Here is a 19,883-nt window from a genome sequence, read left to right as displayed (position 1 = left end):
ACGCCCATTTCTTCCATCGAATTGAGCTCCTCCTTGACTGCCTGGCGCAGCAAATGAGGGATTCTTCGTGGAGGACAAGTTACGAAGGTCGTCAGTGTTACAGTCAGCTGTTTGTATTCCAAAGTCAAATGTGTTCTGGTTTTCCCTCTTGTGGGACGTCGGCCCTCGTGGCTCTACACTTCTATAAATTCACAATCTCCCAACCCTCAAAAACGTGATACCAACTGATTCAAATCAATCAGCTGTAGCAGCAACACGAGAATGTGACAGGCCTACTCGATCAACAGTTCTCCGTTGTTTTCTTTATCATAAAATCATGCACGCAGGATGTAGGTACGCTGTCGATCTCCCTGGAGCTCGCCGAGCTTAGCCCATGAGACACAGCACGTGTGACACGAATGAGGCACGTAGGAACGAAAAAGAGACGCGAAATAATTCGTCTCGAAATGTACCAGACACGCAGGCACCTCTACGATCTGATAGAAAGCGTGTTTCTAGCAGGTGGGATGGATGCACGTGTATAGAGATTGCTAACGTGTGATTGTGTCAGTGATTTGTTTTCATCTGGAAACTTTTTCGCTATGAAGTTTTTTTTACCCGATGAAAACATTTTGTGTATACGTATACGTGACGTAGTGTGCATACGATAAACGTCAGCAAACTTTATATATTAACTTTGCTGAAATAGTATTTGAGACAAATGGCCCATTTGTCTCAAATAGAGAGGGTATAGTACATGAGAGGGGTGGACTGGCCGGTTTTGAGCCAAATGAACTGTCAAAGCCAGAAACAATGTTGCAGCGCCTATCTTGATTGCATTCCCTAATAAAATGGTATATAGTTATTTTTCTTAAGAACGAAAAGTTCGACTACTTGGGTTATCGTTTGTTTATGGTATTTGTTTTTTAGGGTTGGCAGGGTTAAATGAAAAAAAAAATGTCACAAGCAATTAGAAGCAGCAGCTAAATTGTCTAAGGAAATTCAAGATTTGGTAAAAGACGAAGCCGGTAATCACACTGAAAATGTGAATGAGTTTTAATATGGTAGAAGTAATACAAGTTTTAGTTTAATGACACCAATTTTTGTCTACTCATTTATTTCGCATGATCTAAGAGGCTGTTCATTTATTTCGCATGTTTTAATAGGCTTCGTTTTTCAAATGCTTTTGAGCCTTCTCTCTGCGTAGGCAATCGGTTATAGATTTTTTTTGGGAATAAGTAGAGACCGTAGTGCACTGGTGGAGTTCGAGTTCATCTATTGACGAAAATTTGACAAGTGTTGAGGGCCATGTTCACTGAAAATGTTAATGTTCATAATGTTTATAAATAATGAATAATGAGCGAGCTAATACCAATGATTGTAGTATCGTTGTACTCCTTTAATCCTGTACCACAATCAACGTACCAAATTTAAGGGCCATAACGGTACAACGGTACAACAACCATGTCTGTCATAAGTTTAACCGAGTTAACCAACATCTTCCAACAAGACCCGCGCCTAAATTACGTGTTAAAAATTGGTTGAAACAACACAAACAACAAGCAACAGCCAACAGTAAAACGTCGGTTAACGCTTTTCTAACACTGAACTGAAGGCAAACTATTTTGAAAGTGAATTTGGTGGGTAGAAAATATCAGAAAAAAATAATATGGCACCACTCTATCTTTTACAACCGGCTTATTTCGTCTGCCATACTTTTAACACTGGCTCTCAGCACTCTTATTTGACATCGAAGTGAATGAAATGAATCATCGAGTGTGCACGCAAATTCATCCACGAGTGTGTTGTTGTTGTTGAATTTTTACTGACACGTCTCATGTTAGAAAGTGCAACCATAGTCCGAAAGGCAACAAGAATTGATCCCCATAATTTAGTTTTAAAAAAATCGGCAATATGTCGTCTGTACAAGAACTGAAGCAACAAATCGAAGAACTACAAAGCGAGCTTTGTAAACTGAAAGGAAATCCTTCCGGAGGTGCCAGAGAGAAGATCGAAAAGATGTCTTCAGAGGTAGTAGATTCGAATCCATACAGCCGTCTCATGGCTCTGCAACGTATGGGAATCGTCAACGAATATGAACGGATTCGACAGAAGTGCGTTGCTATCGTAGGTATGTATCATATGCTATTAACTATTAAAACAAATTACTGGACATTAACAGTGGTATAATAATGGCACGTGTTAATGGCATTATAACTACAAAAAAAATGATGCCAGAGGAATTATGACTCACATAACATCAATGTTCTACATGCCATTAAACGGAGAGCAGAGTTCCTGATACATCCAACCAAGTAATGTAAGATTCTCTTACAGTTTGCATAAAAAGTATACAGAATTTGTAATGTTTCGCCGCATGAATAGGTTTTGTAATGCGGTCGTCGGAATGTTTTTAAATTGTTAGCTAAACTTTCGAACAAATTTTGTTTTCCCAAATGCACTGCGACCACAAATTTATCTCGTGAAGGTTTTAACCGAAAATGAATTATAAGAACTGCTATTACATTTGTTGTGAGAAACATATACATCGTATGTAAGAAATTATGCCATTTGTTTCGAAACAAAAACAAAAATAAAGTACTGACAGTAAAACTTTCAGATTTAAGTTTACTATGATTTTTTTTTTATTAATTTAATTACACACTGACCTGTTTTTTCTTTCAATTGTTTATTAATTAAGGCTCAAATGTCCAAAACGGCTCCAATGAGCCGAGAATCAGTAAATAATTATATAATTAAAAACAAATAATTATGGAAAACTGCAATGAAAATATTATTTCGTTAATTCTGTTAAGCTCTTCTCGTAAAAATGGTTATCGTACATAAAACACATTTTTCGATAATTGTACGCAACATTCATATTTCCAGTCAACTGCCACATTGCTTATATTACACCCTATTTATAAAATATACAAACTGAATTTTGTACACATCGAACTGCTGTTCTTCTTGTCTTTCAAATTGATCATCTTGGGATGTTGGGATTTCAAGGAACAGATTGTATATCTGGAGGGAAATCATTGTAAGTAATACAGGCCTTCTGGATAATGTCATTACTCAGTATCTGTTGACATTAGTGTAGTTGTGCCCTCATAGATCATCCGGGTGGCGATAATTATCAATTGATTTCATTTGTGACATTAAAAAGAAGATACACGTTCGTACGAAATGAAATCGTACGTACAGCGATAACCAGACATGCATTTTTTACTAATGTTTCGTTGCCGTTTGCTCCATTTTGGTATATTATTTTCAATTTACGAAAGAGTCGTACTTTTTCCATAAAAATGAACATTTCGTATTTATTTTACGTAACATTCGTTCCAATATGAAATTGAATCAGCAGCGAGTGTGACAGTTTTAATAAAATTAGTTTCGTAAAGTGTACGAATAACTTTCGTAGCAGATAACAACGAATGGATCCGTAGAATTAACGAAAGATTTTGTTGTATAAACGAAATATTACTTTCAGTGTGAGTTATTCTTACTTTTACTGGGAGGCTACTTGAGCTTAGTTTCCGCTTTCAGAAGTAATACTAAACATATAGTCAAAGTACATAACTCTGGATGGGAGCATACCATCAATTACTGTCATTGGTCGAAAGGTACAGTAGCAGCACCTACCCCACCCGTGTCCCCTCGAGATCGTCAAGTCGACTATGACAGGAGCACATACCGTGGTAGGGGTAAACAATAGCTGCAATTTCCAAACCTACGACTGGATGCCTTCCTTCAAATAACAACTGGAGTGCGGTAAAAACGGTAGAACGGTTTCAAACACATCGTTGGTACTTGAGCGGTCGGCGATCATCTCTTTTTGCCAGTGCTGGCGGGGGGGGGGGGGTGTTTTCCCTCACCATCTCTCTCCAAAGGGGGAGTTTGGTAAAGAGAGATTATAAAACCGATTTGTACCTTCCTTAAAAAGTTGTCCTAGCTCGCTATCTACTCTCTATATGCAATTTTAACACTGCCGTAATCTAAACGGAACTATCAGTCCTATACTTTCTTCTCCTCCTCATCTATCGTATAAAAATTACCATTTCAGTCTGTTATTCGAAATTAGCATCTTCAACTATATTAAAATTACTATTAACACATTTTTATTTACATGATTTACATATAATGATATAATGTTTGTATAAGATTTTACCAGCACAATAAAAAATAAAAATAAAATAGGATAAGAAATATTTGGGAATTAAATAAGATTTCTGATGATTGCAAGCTCAGATTCGGAGACTTTTGAACGGAAGGACTGGATGAAATCTAGTTTCGAGGAATTCCGTATCAACAATATCATGCACATCAAAAGTTCTGGTCCAGGGAGGCAGGTTCAAAATCATTTTCAGAATCTTGTTTTGGAGGGAATCTTGTCCTCCACTATCATTTCTTTGCCCTACCGATTCGATTGTAGTGGTGTGAATTCTACTCCAACAGTTTCAGTGAGATCCTTCTTAACAAACCATCCTGTAGGAAGCTTAATATGTATTGCAAATTGTGTTATTCGATTTGTTAGATCGTGTCGTTGGAAGGAGATTCTTAAATTCCGAGGATTTCGCGTAAGTTTCTCTACCCCTCCGGTGTTGCCCTTTATACAGCGATATTGTGAATTCATATCGGTAGCTCAAATTGATCTTGCTATTAAGTGGAGCTGCAACCGTTTAGTGATGAGTGTGTGAGTGCTGACCACGTTTTGCGTCCATTGTTGCAATGGAAACGCACTTACCCCCGTTGGCGATTATGCCATACAATGAAACCACTGGAGGCGGCTCCCGTTCTGATGCAGGAGGATTTTTGGATAGCGGAAGATGAAATGTTTAATGTGTTGACTATAGTTTATTGTGTTGACTATAATTTTAAGATGTATTGTGTAGCAACCAAGAATCCTCGGCTCTGTAAAGGTTATTCGATTAATAAACAAAAAGACGAGATCTTCGAAGGGGTTGGTGGATATCTTACATACATACATACATACAACAGCATAAGTTACTGAAGTTACCCATACAATATTAACGATTATTTTTATTTCATTTGGATTACCCGGTGATACGAAATTAAATGATTATTTCGAAAAAAAAAATACAATATTTTTTTATTAATGATCATCTTTCAAGCTAGGTACAAACCTCTCAAGTGTTCATTTACAAGACAGGCTTTAAATTATCACTAACTTTAATTGCACCATTATGGTACAAAAAAACTCTCATCAGTATAATTATTGTTAACAATAAATGACCGCCATTTTTTTTTTTTGTTTTTCCAGGTGTCGGTGGCGTGGGCAGTGTAACGGCTGACATGTTAACTCGTTGCGGAATCGGTAAACTGATTCTGTTTGATTATGACAAGGTAGAGCTGGCCAATATGAACCGCCTTTTCTTCACTCCTGACCAAGCCGGGCTCTCGAAAGTGGAAGCGGCAGCGAAGACGTTGAATTTTATCAATCCCGATGTTGAAATTCTGACCAACAATTACAACATCACAACGGTTGAATCGTTCGATAAATTTTTAAATGCCATTAAAACGGGTGGCATTGAGGAGGGTTCGCCAGTCGATCTAGTCCTCAGCTGCGTTGACAATTTTGAAGCACGTATGACCATCAATACGGCATGCAACGAACTAAGCCAAAATTGGTTCGAATCTGGAGTTTCCGAAAATGCAGTATCGGGCCATATTCAAGTTATTCGTCCAGGAGATACAGCTTGTTTTGCGTGTGCCCCTCCATTGGTGGTGGCAGAAAATATTGATGAAAAAACGTTGAAACGAGAAGGTGTTTGTGCTGCCAGTCTGCCTACTACCATGGGTATCGTTGCCGGAATGCTGGTCCAGAACACACTCAAGTATTTACTCAACTTTGGAACGGTATCGGACTATCTAGGCTACAACGCATTGATTGACTTTTTCCCAAAAATGAGCCTCAAGCCAAACCCGACATGTGACGACCGTTTCTGTATTGAACGCCAAAAGGATTATGCTGCTCGACCTAAACTGGAACAAGTTGAGGTAGTTGCCGAGGAAGAAACACCACTCCATGAGGAGAATCTTTATGGTATAGAATTGGTAGCTGAGGATGAACCACAGGGAACCCAATCATCCACCGGGACATCCAACACTATTTCAGCGGGTTTGAAATTGGCATATGAAGCTCCAGATACTCAACATTCCAGTGCTCCCCCAGCTGCGGTGAGCGACGATGTTAGCTTAGATGATCTTATGGCACAAATGAAGTCAATGTAAGCTTCGCTCCTTCGATACAGTGATTTTCGTTTATATTTATGTTTTTGGCTTAATAGTATTTTTATGTTTATTCGATAAATAAAATTTTAAATCAATTTGTTCATTGAATTGAATTACATTCAGATTCTAGTGTTGAAATATACTACAGCTTGATGTTTTTTTCTTATTGTTGATAGGGTATGTGTACCAGTCATGGCTATACTTTCCTATAATGATGTATCTCCTGCTATGATATGTTGGATTCCAATAGGGTCATAATAGGAACTTTCCATAAAAGAAACGTATATGCGATGATTCCAAAAACCAGCCGAATTGGTTTTAATTTAAAGATACCAGAATGCAGACAAAGGTTTGTATGAAATTTGCTATAAGAAACGGAATATTAATACTCAAAAATTGGTGACTCGAGGTGAGCTAAAGGTATGTTTACAAATACCATAACGCAATAGAGGAAGGAGTATAGTCACTAAATTCATAGTCTGTGGTCGGAGTATTGTGATCGTGACAATAATTCAATCGAACAAAAATTAATTCAGGGGTAATTTATCAATTTGTTTCTGAATGCTATTCAAACGTTTTTCATGGAGAACGCGGCAAATGCTTAGACAACAAATTCTATACTTTTTGATATATATTTTTTACGGATTAAATCCTGGTTGGAATAGTATTTTTGCAGACATGCGTTGAAAAACTTTAAGAGAAGTTTACCGCCCTGAAAAAAAATTCGACTCGTTTTCATTTTTCTATAAATTTTGGGAAAATTTATCAAAAATCGAAGAAAATTAGTTTTTTCCTTCGATTCTTGAGAAAAATTTTATGTAAAAATATTTTTTTTCTATCTTATCATGATAAAAATTTCACATCCCACTGCGACCTAGCAAGAAGTACAGTCGACTTGTTTCGCGCTCCCGTATTTCGGTAGTTTTCTCGGTATTCGGTTGGTTTAAATTATCAGTTTTTTCTCGCTTCGTGATTACTGGCATAGTACCCGGCTAAACAATTATCTGAAAGTGAGTTTTTTTCTGAGAAGAAAGTGTGTTTTCGGCATCATCGGAAGGAAAATTGTTTTTGCGATTGCCAATTCGCCAACCATTTTGCCATCGGTGCGTGATCACGCATACCTGCACACAGATCATCGTCATCGAGTGTCAGCATCTGCCTCCGCATTTATACCGGTCATCCATCATCGTGTGTCCAGCTGAGTGCCGAGCCTAATACAAGCACACCACTACAAAGATCGCCCGCACACGCGCATCGAAGGTCACCCACGCTGCGCGTCGCTCCGCTGCTGCTGTGTAATCACTCGGTGGTAGTAGTATAGCAGATAAGTTTTTTTTTCCTGTTTCTTTCTCTCGCCCATCAGTTAAATTTAATTTTGTGTTTCTGTGTTTGTAGTTTTTTTTTCTGTTTATTGTGTCTGTGTGGTTTTAAGCATCGTTTCAGTGGTAGAGCGTTTACCGCTCCCACTAGTACGGCAAAATGGACGTCTCGTGAGAAGACGATATGGACATTTTGTCGGAAGATGACACCAGTTTGCCACTCGATGGCAAGAAAAGACGAAAACGTCCTGTCATTCATGGTTCGTCTCAGAAAAGCCCCCGATCGCGAGCCTATCCAGATGACTTGACTGGGCCATGGGTTGTCTACTTTCAGCCCAAAAACAAACCTTTGAACTTGATGCAAATTTCCACTGATCTGACGAAGCGATACTCGGCCGTGACCGAAATCACGAAGGTTAGGCATAATAAACTTCGTGTTGTCGTTTCTAACCTGAAGCAGGCTAACGAGATTGCTGCCTCCCAGCTCTTTACGATTGAGTACAGGGTTTACATACCAGCTCGTGATGTGGAGATCGAAGGTGTGGTCACCGAAGCGAGTCTGACCCCCGAGATCTTGGAGAAGCAGGCGGTTGGCCGTTTCAAGAACCCCTTGCTCCCCCCGGTGAAGATACTGGATGTCCAAAAACTGGGCTCAGTATCTGTCAGCGAGGGTAAAAAGAGTTTTACCCCCACAGACTCGTTTCGCGTGACCTTTTCTGGTTCAGCCCTTCCTCAGTACATCGAGTTGGGAAAACTTCGGCTACCTGTGCGCTTGTTTGTTCCTCGGGTCATGATCTGCCAAAACTGCAAACAGTTGGGACATACGGCCTCTCACTGTGGCAGCAAGGCACGCTGTTCCAAATGCGGGGAGAAGCACGAGGATGGCGCCTGCACAGTCACGGCACCAAAATGCGTGTACTGCAAAGGATCTCCTCCTCATGGTCTCTCGTCGTGTCCGGTGTATAAACAACGCGGGGAAAAACTAAAGCGCTCCCTTAAAGAACGTTCCAGGCGGTCTTTTGCAGAAATGCTTAAGACAGCCAAGCCATCGACCAACGAAACAAATCCCTTCGCTCTTTTGTCAGATGACGAGTCTGGCTCTGACTTGGCTGAGGAGGGAGTTTCTTTCAGTTTTCCGGAAGGTTCTGCCCGGAAACGAAAACGCATCCGTTCGCGGAAAGTTGCAGATCAAGAACCCCAAATCAGCTTGCCCAAATCAAGGAGTGGTGGAAAAAAGGAGACTTCTACTCCTCCTGGATTCCGCAGAACTGATTATACCCAGGATTTTCCACCTCTCCCGGGGACATCCAAAACCCCCGATGCCCCAATTTTCAGAACACAAGCCCCTTCTTCATCTGGGTTGTTCTCATTTGATAACATTGTGGACAGTATCCTCAATTACCTCGATATTTCTGATCCTCTGAAAAGCATTGTTCTGGCAATGCTTCCTACTGTGAAAACCCTCTTGAAGCAGTTGACATTGAAGTGGCCCCTCCTTGCAGCAATCATCTCCTTCGATGGATAATTTTCCAAACGAGGTCGGGGATTTGATCACTGTTCTACAGTGGAATTGTCGAAGTCTTATTCCTAAGATAGAATCGTTTAAGTTTTTGGTTCACAATAATGATTGTGATGCATTTGCTCTGTGTGAAACTTGGCTCTCTTCAGATATCGATCTTCCTTTTCATGATTTTAACATTATTCGACTGGATCGTGAGGATTCGCGTGGAGGAGGAGTACTTTTGGGGATCAAAAAGTGCCATTCCTTCTATAGAGTGAATCTTCCACAATTTCCAGGTATTGAAGTTGTCGCATGTCAGGCTTTTGTTAAAGGCAAGAGCCTTTGTATTGCTTCTGTGTATATTCCTCCCCGAGTTTCGATTAGTCAAAAACAACTTTCAGATATCTGTTCAGTTCTTCCTACTCCACGGTTGATTATGGGAGATTTTAATTCCCACGGTACAGGCTGGGGGGAACTGTATGATGACAACCGTTCTACTTTGATATATGACCTCTGTGATAACTTCAATATGACAATTCTTAACAATGGAGAAGTAACACGTCTGGCTGGTCCATCCTCAAATGGAAGTAGATTAGACCTCACACTTTGCTCTAATTCATTATCGTTGGATTGCCCGTGGAATGTGATCCAGGATCCCCACGGTAGTGATCACTTGCCGATCAAAATTTCGATTGCCAGTGGGTTCAATCCGTCGGAATCCGTTAACGTCGCGTACGACCTCACCCGTAATATCGATTGGACAACGTTCAAGACCGCGATAGATGAAGCCGTGTCGTCGGTAGAAGAGCTTCCACCGTTGGAGGAATATAACTTCCTCTCCAATCTGATCTTGGACAGCGCGCTTCGAGCTCAAACTCGGCCGGTTCCAGGAACGTCTTTTCGTAGGAAACCTCCTACCCCTTGGTGGGACCAGCAATGCACTGAGGTTTATCGTAAAAAGTCCGACGCGTGTAAGCTTTTCCGGAAACGCGGAACACCCGAGTATTTCGAAGCGTACTCGACTCTTGAACACGAACTCAAGAGCCTCATCAAAGCCAAGAAACGCGGATACTGGCGGCAATTCGTGGACGGTTTATCGCGCGAAACGTCGATGAATACGCTTTGGAACACGGCGCGAAGGATGCGTAACCGGTCTTCAAACAACGAGAGCGAGGAGTACTCGGATCGGTGGATTCTCAAGTTCGCGCGAAAAGTATGTCCTGATTCCGTGCCGGCACAGATGATTCCTCGCGAAACGACGAATTCGGTAGACGAGATCAGCCAGCCTTTTTCAATGCTGGAGCTCTCACTCGCGCTCCTTTCGTGTCGCAATTCGGCTCCGGGGGCTGATAGGATCAAGTTTGACTTGTTGAAGAACCTCCCAGACGTCGCTAAGAGGCGCATGTTGAACTTGTTTTGTCAGTTCCTGGAGTTCAATATTGTTCCAGATGATTGGAGGCGAGTGAGAGTTATAGCCATTAAAAAGCCTGGAAAACCCGCGTCAGATCATAACTCGTATCGTCCCATCGCGATGTTATCAACAATCAATACGAAACTAACGATTTTAAATTGGCTCACCACTTTAGTAGCCTATTGGTCCCAAGCAAACGATTAACGTACCCTATTCTAGTTGAAATTCTATTACTACACTATGTTTGTTTTGATTCGCTATGAAAGTTTGACAGATAACATCAGGGGTGTGTGGATTCATGCAGAACATGCAGGGGTGAGTGAAATAGCTTGGGACTGCTTGGGACCGTTGTTCTGGTACTGAGTGAGCCAAAAATAATAATGATTTTCTTCGGGACCTACTAGTCTTAGAGTTACCTCTATGATGTTATCGTGCATTCGAAAATTGTTGGAGAAAATGATCCTTTTTCGCCTCGACAAATGGGTTGAGACGAACCACCTACTCTCAGATACTCAATTTGGTTTCCGTAGGGGTAAGGGAACGAACGACTGTCTCGCGTTGCTTTCCACAGAAATCCAGTTGGCTTTTGCTAAAAAAGAGCAAATGGCTTCTGTGTTCTTGGATATTAAGGGGGCTTTTGATTCAGTATCGGTTGAAGTCCTTTCAGACAAACTCCACGCTTGTGGCCTTTCCCCATTAATTAATAACTTTTTGTACAATTTGCTGTCAGAGAAACATATGAGCTTTTCTCATGGAAACTCTACAGCTTCTCGATTTAGTTACATGGGTCTCCCCCAGGGCTCATGTTTAAGCCCCCTTTTGTATAATTTCTACGTCAGAGAAATTGACAATTGTCTAAGTGACAACTGCACGTTGAGACAACTTGCAGATGACGGAGTAGTGTCAATGACAGGGCTCAAAGAGGTCGACCTGCAAGGACCCTTACAGGATACCTTAGATAATTTGTCTACTTGGGCTATCGAGCTAGGTATCGAATTCTCCTCGGAGAAAACTGAGTTGGTCGTTTTTTCTAGGAAGCATAGCCCAGCACAACCGAAGCTTCAACTTTTGGGTAAGCCGATCACTCAGTCCATGTCTTTCAAATATCTTGGGGTCTGGTTCGATTCCAAATGCACCTGGAGATCCCACATTGAGTATCTGAGACGAAAATGCCAACAAAGGATCAATTTTCTCCGAACAATTACCGGAACGTGGTGGGGAGCTCATCCGCAAGATCTTCTAACGTTGTACCGGACAACGATTTTATCGGTTTTGGAGTACGGTAGTTTTTGCTTCCAGTCGGCGGCTAAAACTCACATCATCAAACTGGAACGTATCCAGTATCGTTGTCTTCGTATCGCGTTAGGATGCATGCACTCGACTCATACGATGAGTCTCGAAGTGTTGGCGGGCATGTTGCCACTATCGGATCGGTTTTCGGAATTATCCCTCAGGCTCCTCACCCGTTGTGAAGTTATGTACCCACTGGTAATCGAAAACTTTGAGAAGCTTCTTGAGCTAAACCCTCAAACTCGTTTTATGTCATTGTACTACGTGTACATAACTCAGGATGTCAGCCCTTCACAGCATAATCCCCATCGTGTATGCTTCTCCGACTTCGGCAATTCAGTTAGTTTTGATTTATCTATGACGCGGCAGATTCGTGGAATCCCAGAACATCATCGTTCCATGATTGTTCCGTCAATTTACGCTGCAAAGTTTGGCCAAGTTGATTCCGCAAGATCATTCTTCACAGATGGATCACTAATAGAGTCGTCCGCTGGTTTTGGTATTTTTAACGAATTTCATAGCGCCTCTCGAATGCTTCAAGCTCCTTGTTCCGTATATGTTGCTGAACTGGCGGCAATATATTATACGCTAGAAACGATCGCCTCACTTGCACCAGATCATTATTTTATTTTTACGGATAGTCTCAGTTCTGTCGAGGCTATTCGCTCTATGAGGCCGGTAAAGCACTCCTCGTATTTTCTCATGAAAATACGAGAGCTTTTAAGTGCTTTATCTTTAAGATCTTTTGTCATCACCTTTGCATGGGTCCCATCTCATTGCTCGATTCCGGGCAATGAGAAGGCGGACTCACTTGCTAAGGTGGGCGCTATGCAAGGCGATATTTACGATCGACAAATCGCCTACGATGAATTTTTCTTCATTTATCGTCAACAGTCACTCGTCAGCTGGCAGAATAAGTGGAGTGAAGGGAGTTTGGGACGATGGCTATATTCGATCATCCCTAAGGTGTCGAAGAGTCCTTGGTTCAAGGGGTTGGATGTGGGTCGAGACTTCATTCGTCTGATGTCTCGCCTCATGTCCAATCACTATTCGTTAAACGCTCACTTGTTTCGTGTTGGGCTGGGAGACAGCAATCTCTGTGAATGTGGGCAAGGTTACCAAGACGCCGATCACATCCTTTGGTCTTGTGCTGAGCATCGTGGAGTCAGATCTGAGCTGTGCGATTCCCTTCGGGCTCGAGGTAGACAACCTAATGTTCCAGTTCGGGATATTTTGGCTAGACGTGATCTGGAGTTTATGAAACTCATATATGTTTACTTTAAGAATACTAACCTTAGATTGTAAGTTTGATTAACCTTGTGTTTAGTTTGTGTATTGTGCGTGTAGTTTTTTTTTTAATGTTTGTTTTCAAGATGAATAGAAATAAGTTCATGTTTTAGGATTAATTAAATATATGTATAATAAATCATATTTCAAACCTCCTTCTCCCTTTCCCCACCCAAAAAATTGTAAATCTCCACTAACCTCGAGACGACCGCGAGTAATCGGTTCAATTCCTTTAACTCTAGATTTAAGACAATAATCATGTATAATGAAAATGATAACTCGGCTCTGTAAAGTTTATTTGATTGAGCCTGTACAAATAAATTAATATAAAAAAAAATGATAAAAATTTAAAAAAATGACCCTCAGCAAAAGCGAAATTCGATGATTTGTGGTTTTTTGAGTCCAACTTTGTGCCATGATGACTTGCAAGAAATATTTTTGCACATGAAATTTGTATTAAAATGTGATTATTTTAGATTTTTGATATCCTTTCCCAATATTTCTAGAAAAATCAAAACGTAATTATTTTTATTTTTTTCGTTGCGGTTAACTTCCCCTTAAGTTGATCATATTATTTTAGCGATTTTCGTCCTATTCCGTAGAAAATTGTATACATTAATATTGGTACTGCACAGATAAAAAAAAATATGTTGCATAAATCGAAAACGCTCTGCAAAAGCTGTCGGTTTGCACAACCGTGTAACACCGATGCCGATTCCAGCAGTACATTTTCACCCAGTGCATAATCCAAACATCTATGTATCAATCACACAACACCCATACACGCACACTCACACACTTTGCTATGTATCACACCAAGAACAAATAAACGTTAGTCAGTAGTCGTCACTCAAAGGAGAAACACGCTCCTTAGTTTTACTCCGTAAAACATACCCCACCGACAGGTTATGGGCCCAGCGGCGGAGAAAAAAAAGTGACGCCATTGTGAAAAAATTGAAGTTTTTTTTCGTTCGCGTTTTAAATCGTCGCGAAAGTAACCGGTGCGCGTTTTTTTCGGTCGATAAGCGTGCAGCGATGGACGGCAATCGTTTTTCGTTGCAAAAATTGAGCAACAGCAATTATCCGACCTGGCGCTTCAAGGTCGAGTTGCTGCTCGTGCGGGAGGAGCTCTGGCGCTACGTAGAGCCTGGAGTGAAGCCCGAAAATGAAGCGGACGCCGTGTGGAACGCGGGAGACGCCAAGGCAAGGGCCACCATCGGGCTGTTGATCGAAGATAATCAGCACGGACTGATTCGATCATCGCAGACGGCCAAAGCTGCCTGGACGGCACTCCAAAATCACCACCAGAAAACCAGCCTGACGTCGAAAGTGTCGCTGCTAAAGCGAATTTGCGACAAGCGGTTCGCAGAAGGTGAGGACATGGCAGAACATCTGTTCGAGATGGAAGAGCTGTTTGCTCGTCTAGCCAACGCTGGACAGGAGCTCGCGGAAAACCTCACGGTCGCGATGATCTTGAGGAGCCTTCCCAGCTCGTTCGACACACTAACAACAGCCCTCGAAAGTCGGTCGGACGATGACCTCACGCTAGAGTTGGTCAAGCGGAAGCTGCTGGACGAAGCAGCGAAGCGGCACGGTGCTGCCTCAAGCTCGGCGCTGAAAATCGGCCACGGTAGCAAGAAGAAGTCGATCGTGTGCCACTACTGCAAACGGGAGGGGCACAAACAAAACGAATGCCGGAAACTGGCCCGCGATTCGGAGAAGGGATCCAAACCTCAAGCTAAGGCCAACAAGAGGAAGGAATCCGTTTCTTTTGCGCTGGCTGCAGGAGGAACAACGGGAAACAGCAGTACCAAACCGTGGATTGTTGATTCCGGTGCGACGCGACACACCGTCGCTGATCGAACGTTTTTCCGAGAGCTGCGTGAAAGTGAGGTTAAGTTCGTCAATTTGGCGGACGGGAAGCAAGCGAATGTCACCGGTGAAGGTTCCTGCGTCGTCGAGTGCGTTGATGAACACGGTTTTCGTCGTGAAGTGAGCCTAAGCTTTGCGCTGTACACTCCCAGCCTATCGATGAACCTGCTGTCCGTGCCGGCACTCATCCAGAAGCAAGCCACGGTTGTTTCCGATGCAGCTGGTTGTCGTATTCTGCGAGGGGATGCTGTCGTCGCTGTGGCACATTTGAAGGAAGGCCTGTACCAAATCAAGCAACCGTCGGATACCGTGATGGTGGCAAGCGGCCGCCACAACAAGAATTGCCAGCACTTTTGACATCGCCGGTTCGGCCACCGGGACCCGAAAGCGATCGACCATTTGGTGAAGGACGAACTAGTGGACGGTCTGACGCTCCACCGGTGCAGCGTCGACGAAAAGTGCGAGTGCTGCTTGAAAGGTAAGACACCACGTACCCCTTTTCCGAGTGAGTCTCATTCTAGATCAAAAGCACAAATGGACCTGGTGCACACGGACGTTTGCGGTCCTGTGGAGGTGTCGTCGAATAGCGGTTATCGCTATTTTATGACCATGATCGATGACAACAGTCGCTATTGTGTGCTCTACCTGCTGAAGGAGAAGTCGGAGGTCGCCGCAAGGATCGAGGAGTATGTTGCGTTCGCCAAAACTCATTTCGGCCGGAAGCCAAAAGTCATCCGCTCTGATCAGGGCGGGGAGTACAGCGGAAAGCAGCTGCGTTCCTTCTACAAGCGTGAAGGGATCACAGCCCAATACACCGCCGGCTACAGCCCGCAGCAAAATGGGATCGCGGAACGGAAGAACCGTTCACTCATCGAAATGGTACGCTGCATGCTGTTCGATGCACAGCTGGAAGAGCGGTATTGGGCAGAGGCGCTAAACACGGCCGTATACCTCCAGAACGTTTTGCCAACAAAACCCCTCGACGTCACGCCTTACGAGGTTTGGAACGGCGTGAAACCCAAGGTCGATCACCTCAAAATATTCGGCTGCGCTGCGTGGGTTCACATTCCGAAAGTGAAGAGGAAGAAGCTGGACGCCACCGCACAAAAGCTGACTTTCGTAGGCTATTCGTCGGAGCATAAAGCTTATCGCTTTCTCGACAAGGCAACGCGAAAGGTTTACGTGAGCCGGGACGTCAAGTTCATCGAGAACGGTGCGGACACCATTCCAACGGATGAATCGACTACCACCAACGGTGAAAACGTGGAATTCGATCTCTTTCCACAACGAAGTCCGGCCGTACCGGAAGATCAGCAGGAAGCGGAGGAAGATTACAATTCGGCGGTCGAAGATGAGATCGAATCCGACGAAGAGTTCCTCGGTTTCAGCGATGAAGATCCCCTACTCGGAGAAGAAGCCAGCACGGAAGCGAACGCACCACGGCGATCGGCACGCTTGACGAGAGGCATCCCGCCTCAGCGTTTCGATGATGTCACCAGCGTAACGAAGCATGCAAGCGAAGAACCCCAAAGCTACTCCGCAGCGATCGAAAGCACCGAAGCGGCCGCGTGGCAAGCCGCGATGCAGGAGGAGCTTCGGACAGGCAAGGCAAGGCTTCGCACAGAAATTCGGCCAGGACTACGACGAGGTTTTTGCCCCCGTCGTACGTCAGACTACCCTACGAACGGTCCTCGTACTCGCCAGCAAGCAGAAGATGTTGGTGAAGCACCTCGACATCAAGAATGCCTACCTGTACGCGGAGCTCCAAGAGGACGCGTACATGAAGCAACCCCCCGGCTTCGATCGTAACGACGGCATGGTGTGCCACCTCAAGCGCAGCATTTACGGGCTCAAGCAGTCCGCTCGAGCATGGAACAGGAAAATCGACGGAGTTTTCAAATCCATGGGTTTCCACCAGGCGGACGCCGACGCGTGCCTGTACATCCGGAATCGCGACGGGAAGCAGACATACATACTCATATACGTCGACGATATGGTCGTCGTCTGCAACTCGGAGGAGGAGTTCGAGCAGATTCGCCGACAGCTGCAGCAGCAATTCAAGCTTTCCTGCCTAGGCGAACTCAAATACTTCCTGGGGATTCATGTGGAGAAGAATGGGGAGGCATACACTCTCGATCAAGCAAGCTACATCGACAAGCTGATTCGACGATTCGGTCACGATCAAGCCAAGCCATCGAAGGTGCCGATTGACCCCGGATACCTCAAGCAAAAGGAGGAGTGCGAATTGCCCACAAACACGTCGTATCGCAGTTTGGTGGGCAGTTTGCTCTACGTCGCGGTCAACACTCGGCCAGACATCTGCGTGGCCGTTTCACTGCTGGGAAGCAAGGTCACCAATCCCACCAACCGCGATTGGACCGAAGCCAAGAGAGTCCTCCGATACCTCAAGGCTACGAACGACCATCGTCTGCACTTGGGTTCCGGATCCGACGAAGTGGAATGCTACGTGGACGCCGACTGGGCCGGCGACGAAGGCGACAGAAAGTCTCATTCCGGTTTCCTGCTGAAGTTCGGCGGCGGTCTTGTCGACTGGGGCACAAGAAAGCAATCGTGTGTTGCCTTTTCCTCAACGGAGGCAGAATTCGTCGCACTGGCGGACGGATGTCAGCAGCTCATGTGGTTCCGGAAACTTCTCAAGGACTTGCAGCAGGCTCAAGTAAATCCCATCGTCGTCTGGGAGGACAACCAGTCTTGCATGAAGATCGTGGAATCAGAACGTCTGGAGAGGCGTTCCAAGCACATCGACACGAAGTACGCCTTCACCAAGGACCTGCATCAACAAGGTATCATCGAGCTTCGCTACATGCCAACCGAGCGCATGGAGGCGGACCTAATGACGAAGCCCCTACAGCGAGTCAAGCTGGAGAGGCACAGAACTGCCATCGGCGTCAAGGATCCAACCGAGACGTCGAACTAGCATCGTTGAGGAGGAGTGTCGGTTTGCACAACCGTGTAACACCGATGCCGATTCCAGCAGTACATTTTCACCCAGTGCATAATCCAAACATCTATGTATCAATCACACAACACCCATACACGCACACTCACACACTTTGCTATGTATCACACCAAGAACAAATAAACGTTAGTCAGTAGTCGTCACTCAAAGGAGAAACACGCTCCTTAGTTTTACTCCGTAAAACATACCCCACCGACAAAAGCTTGACAATTTTCAAGGGGGGCAGATTATTATTGAATTAATCAAAGTTGCATGCTTGAATAAATCAAAGTAGCATTGAAATGCTTGAAAAATTTAAGATAAAGTATAATAATCAAAAATGCATGACATACATCAATTTTGCGTAGTTCTACGTCATACTGCGGTCGTGTCTAGGACACAACCCTTTAATTTTTTTTAGCAAGAAACCTTCAAAATCTTCATCAATCTCCTTTATATCTACTCACCGTGTGCGCGTAAATCTTCCATGTGTCTTTGATCCTACTTTCCTTGCCAGTTTCTCACGCCACCGTTAGCATTTCCAGAGATTATCTTAATATTTCTCTCGGAAAAATATTTTTGATGATTCCTGGGGGACTGATTTGGACGAAGAAAGATCTATAACTAAAAAGTTTCATAATATGAAAACTCCAGGTTATGATACAATTTTCTATATCCTCACAAAAAAAAAACTCCCAAGGAGTACCTTGTCTATCTTGGTAAAATTATTTAACAGATGTTTCCATTTGGAATACTTTCCTGATAAATGGAAAAATGCAAAATTTGTTCCAATTTTGAAGTCGGATAAAAATCCAGCTGAAGCTTCTAGCTACCGTCCAATAAGTTTGCTTTCTTCAATAAGTAAACTTTTTGAAAAGATAATTTTAAATAGAATGAAACTTCACATCTATACTAACGTATTTCACATCTATACCACCTCAATTTTAACAGATGAGCAGTTTGGATTTTGCCATGGGCACTCTTAAGAGCTACCAATTTAATTCGTTCAAACAAATCTGAAGGCTGCTCAACTGGAGTTGCTCTTCTAGACATAGAAAAAGCATTCGACAGTGTTTGGCATGAAGGTTTGATAACTAAATTTAAAAAGTTTAATTTTCCACTCTATATTATGAAATTAGTTCAAAATTATTTAACTGGCAGAACTCTGCAGGTAAATTATCAAAATTCCAAATCTAATCGACTACCTGTTAGAGCAAGAGTTCCTCATGGTAGCATTGTTGGGCCTATATTGTATAACATTTTCACTTCGGACCTCCCTGATTTGCCTCAGGGTCGCCAAAAATCTTTGTTCGCTGATGACACAGGCATTTCCGCTTAAGGAAGAAGTCTTCGTGTTATGTGCAGCAGACTGCAGAAAAGTTAAGGAATGACACTGATGAAAACTGAATAACAGCAAAAAGGTTATCTTCCATTTAATTCCACTTAATAAATTTTGGTATTTATGACAGATACGTATTTCGACTACAGTCGAAATGCATATCTGTCATAGATAAAAAAAAATTAAGTGGAATTAACTGGAAGATAACCTATTTTACTGTTTTATTTAAGCATTCTGCTTGAAACCCAATTACTTCACGTAAAATAGGTTTTAGTAAACTAACGATAACTGAAATCTTTGAATTTTAAAAATTGTTCTGTTTTTTTTTTCATTACGTGCATACCTTATTCCTCTGTGCATCGTACCGGTTGAGATTCGAGATAACGATTTCAATTCGCTTGCATATTAGTAATAAACAAATACAAATGATTAACAATATAATAACAACAGACTTTCAAATCATAACAGTCATTGGTCAGATGGAGTTCTTGAAGTAGGCTGCGCCATTTGTGTTGCAAAAGCTGTGCCGTAGTTCACGAGTAAGTGAGTCTCGAAGTGAGTATCCGCTTCATTCGGTGTGTTGTTGTGTTTTTAACCTTTCACTTAAAATAACATAAATATTTTTGGTTCATTTCTATCATTTCTACCATGCGTCGTATGTACTCCACGCT

The 19,883-nt window shown here is 43.0% G+C and overlaps 1 protein-coding gene across 1 annotated transcript; it reads left to right on the top strand.

Annotated features, from left to right (window-relative positions):
- The first annotated feature begins 1,823 nt into the window (after nucleotides 1-1,823).
- Uba5 (Ubiquitin-like activating enzyme 5) lies at nucleotides 1,824-6,255 on the top strand. Its single transcript, XM_065230043.1, has 2 exons — nucleotides 1,824-2,110; nucleotides 5,264-6,255. Exons 1-2 carry the CDS (start codon nucleotides 1,894-1,896, stop codon nucleotides 6,232-6,234), a joined length of 1,188 nt encoding a protein of 395 aa, XP_065086115.1. The 5' UTR covers nucleotides 1,824-1,893; the 3' UTR covers nucleotides 6,235-6,255.
- Nucleotides 6,256-19,883: the final 13,628 nt, after the last annotated feature.

This window comes from Ochlerotatus camptorhynchus, unplaced genomic scaffold (assembly GCF_037179485.1).
Source record: "Ochlerotatus camptorhynchus isolate MF236.1 unplaced genomic scaffold, CSIRO-AGI_Acam_v1.1 ptg000326l, whole genome shotgun sequence".
NCBI classification, from domain to species: domain Eukaryota; kingdom Metazoa; phylum Arthropoda; class Insecta; order Diptera; family Culicidae; genus Ochlerotatus; species Ochlerotatus camptorhynchus.
This window is presented reverse-complemented; position numbering and strand designations above follow the sequence as displayed.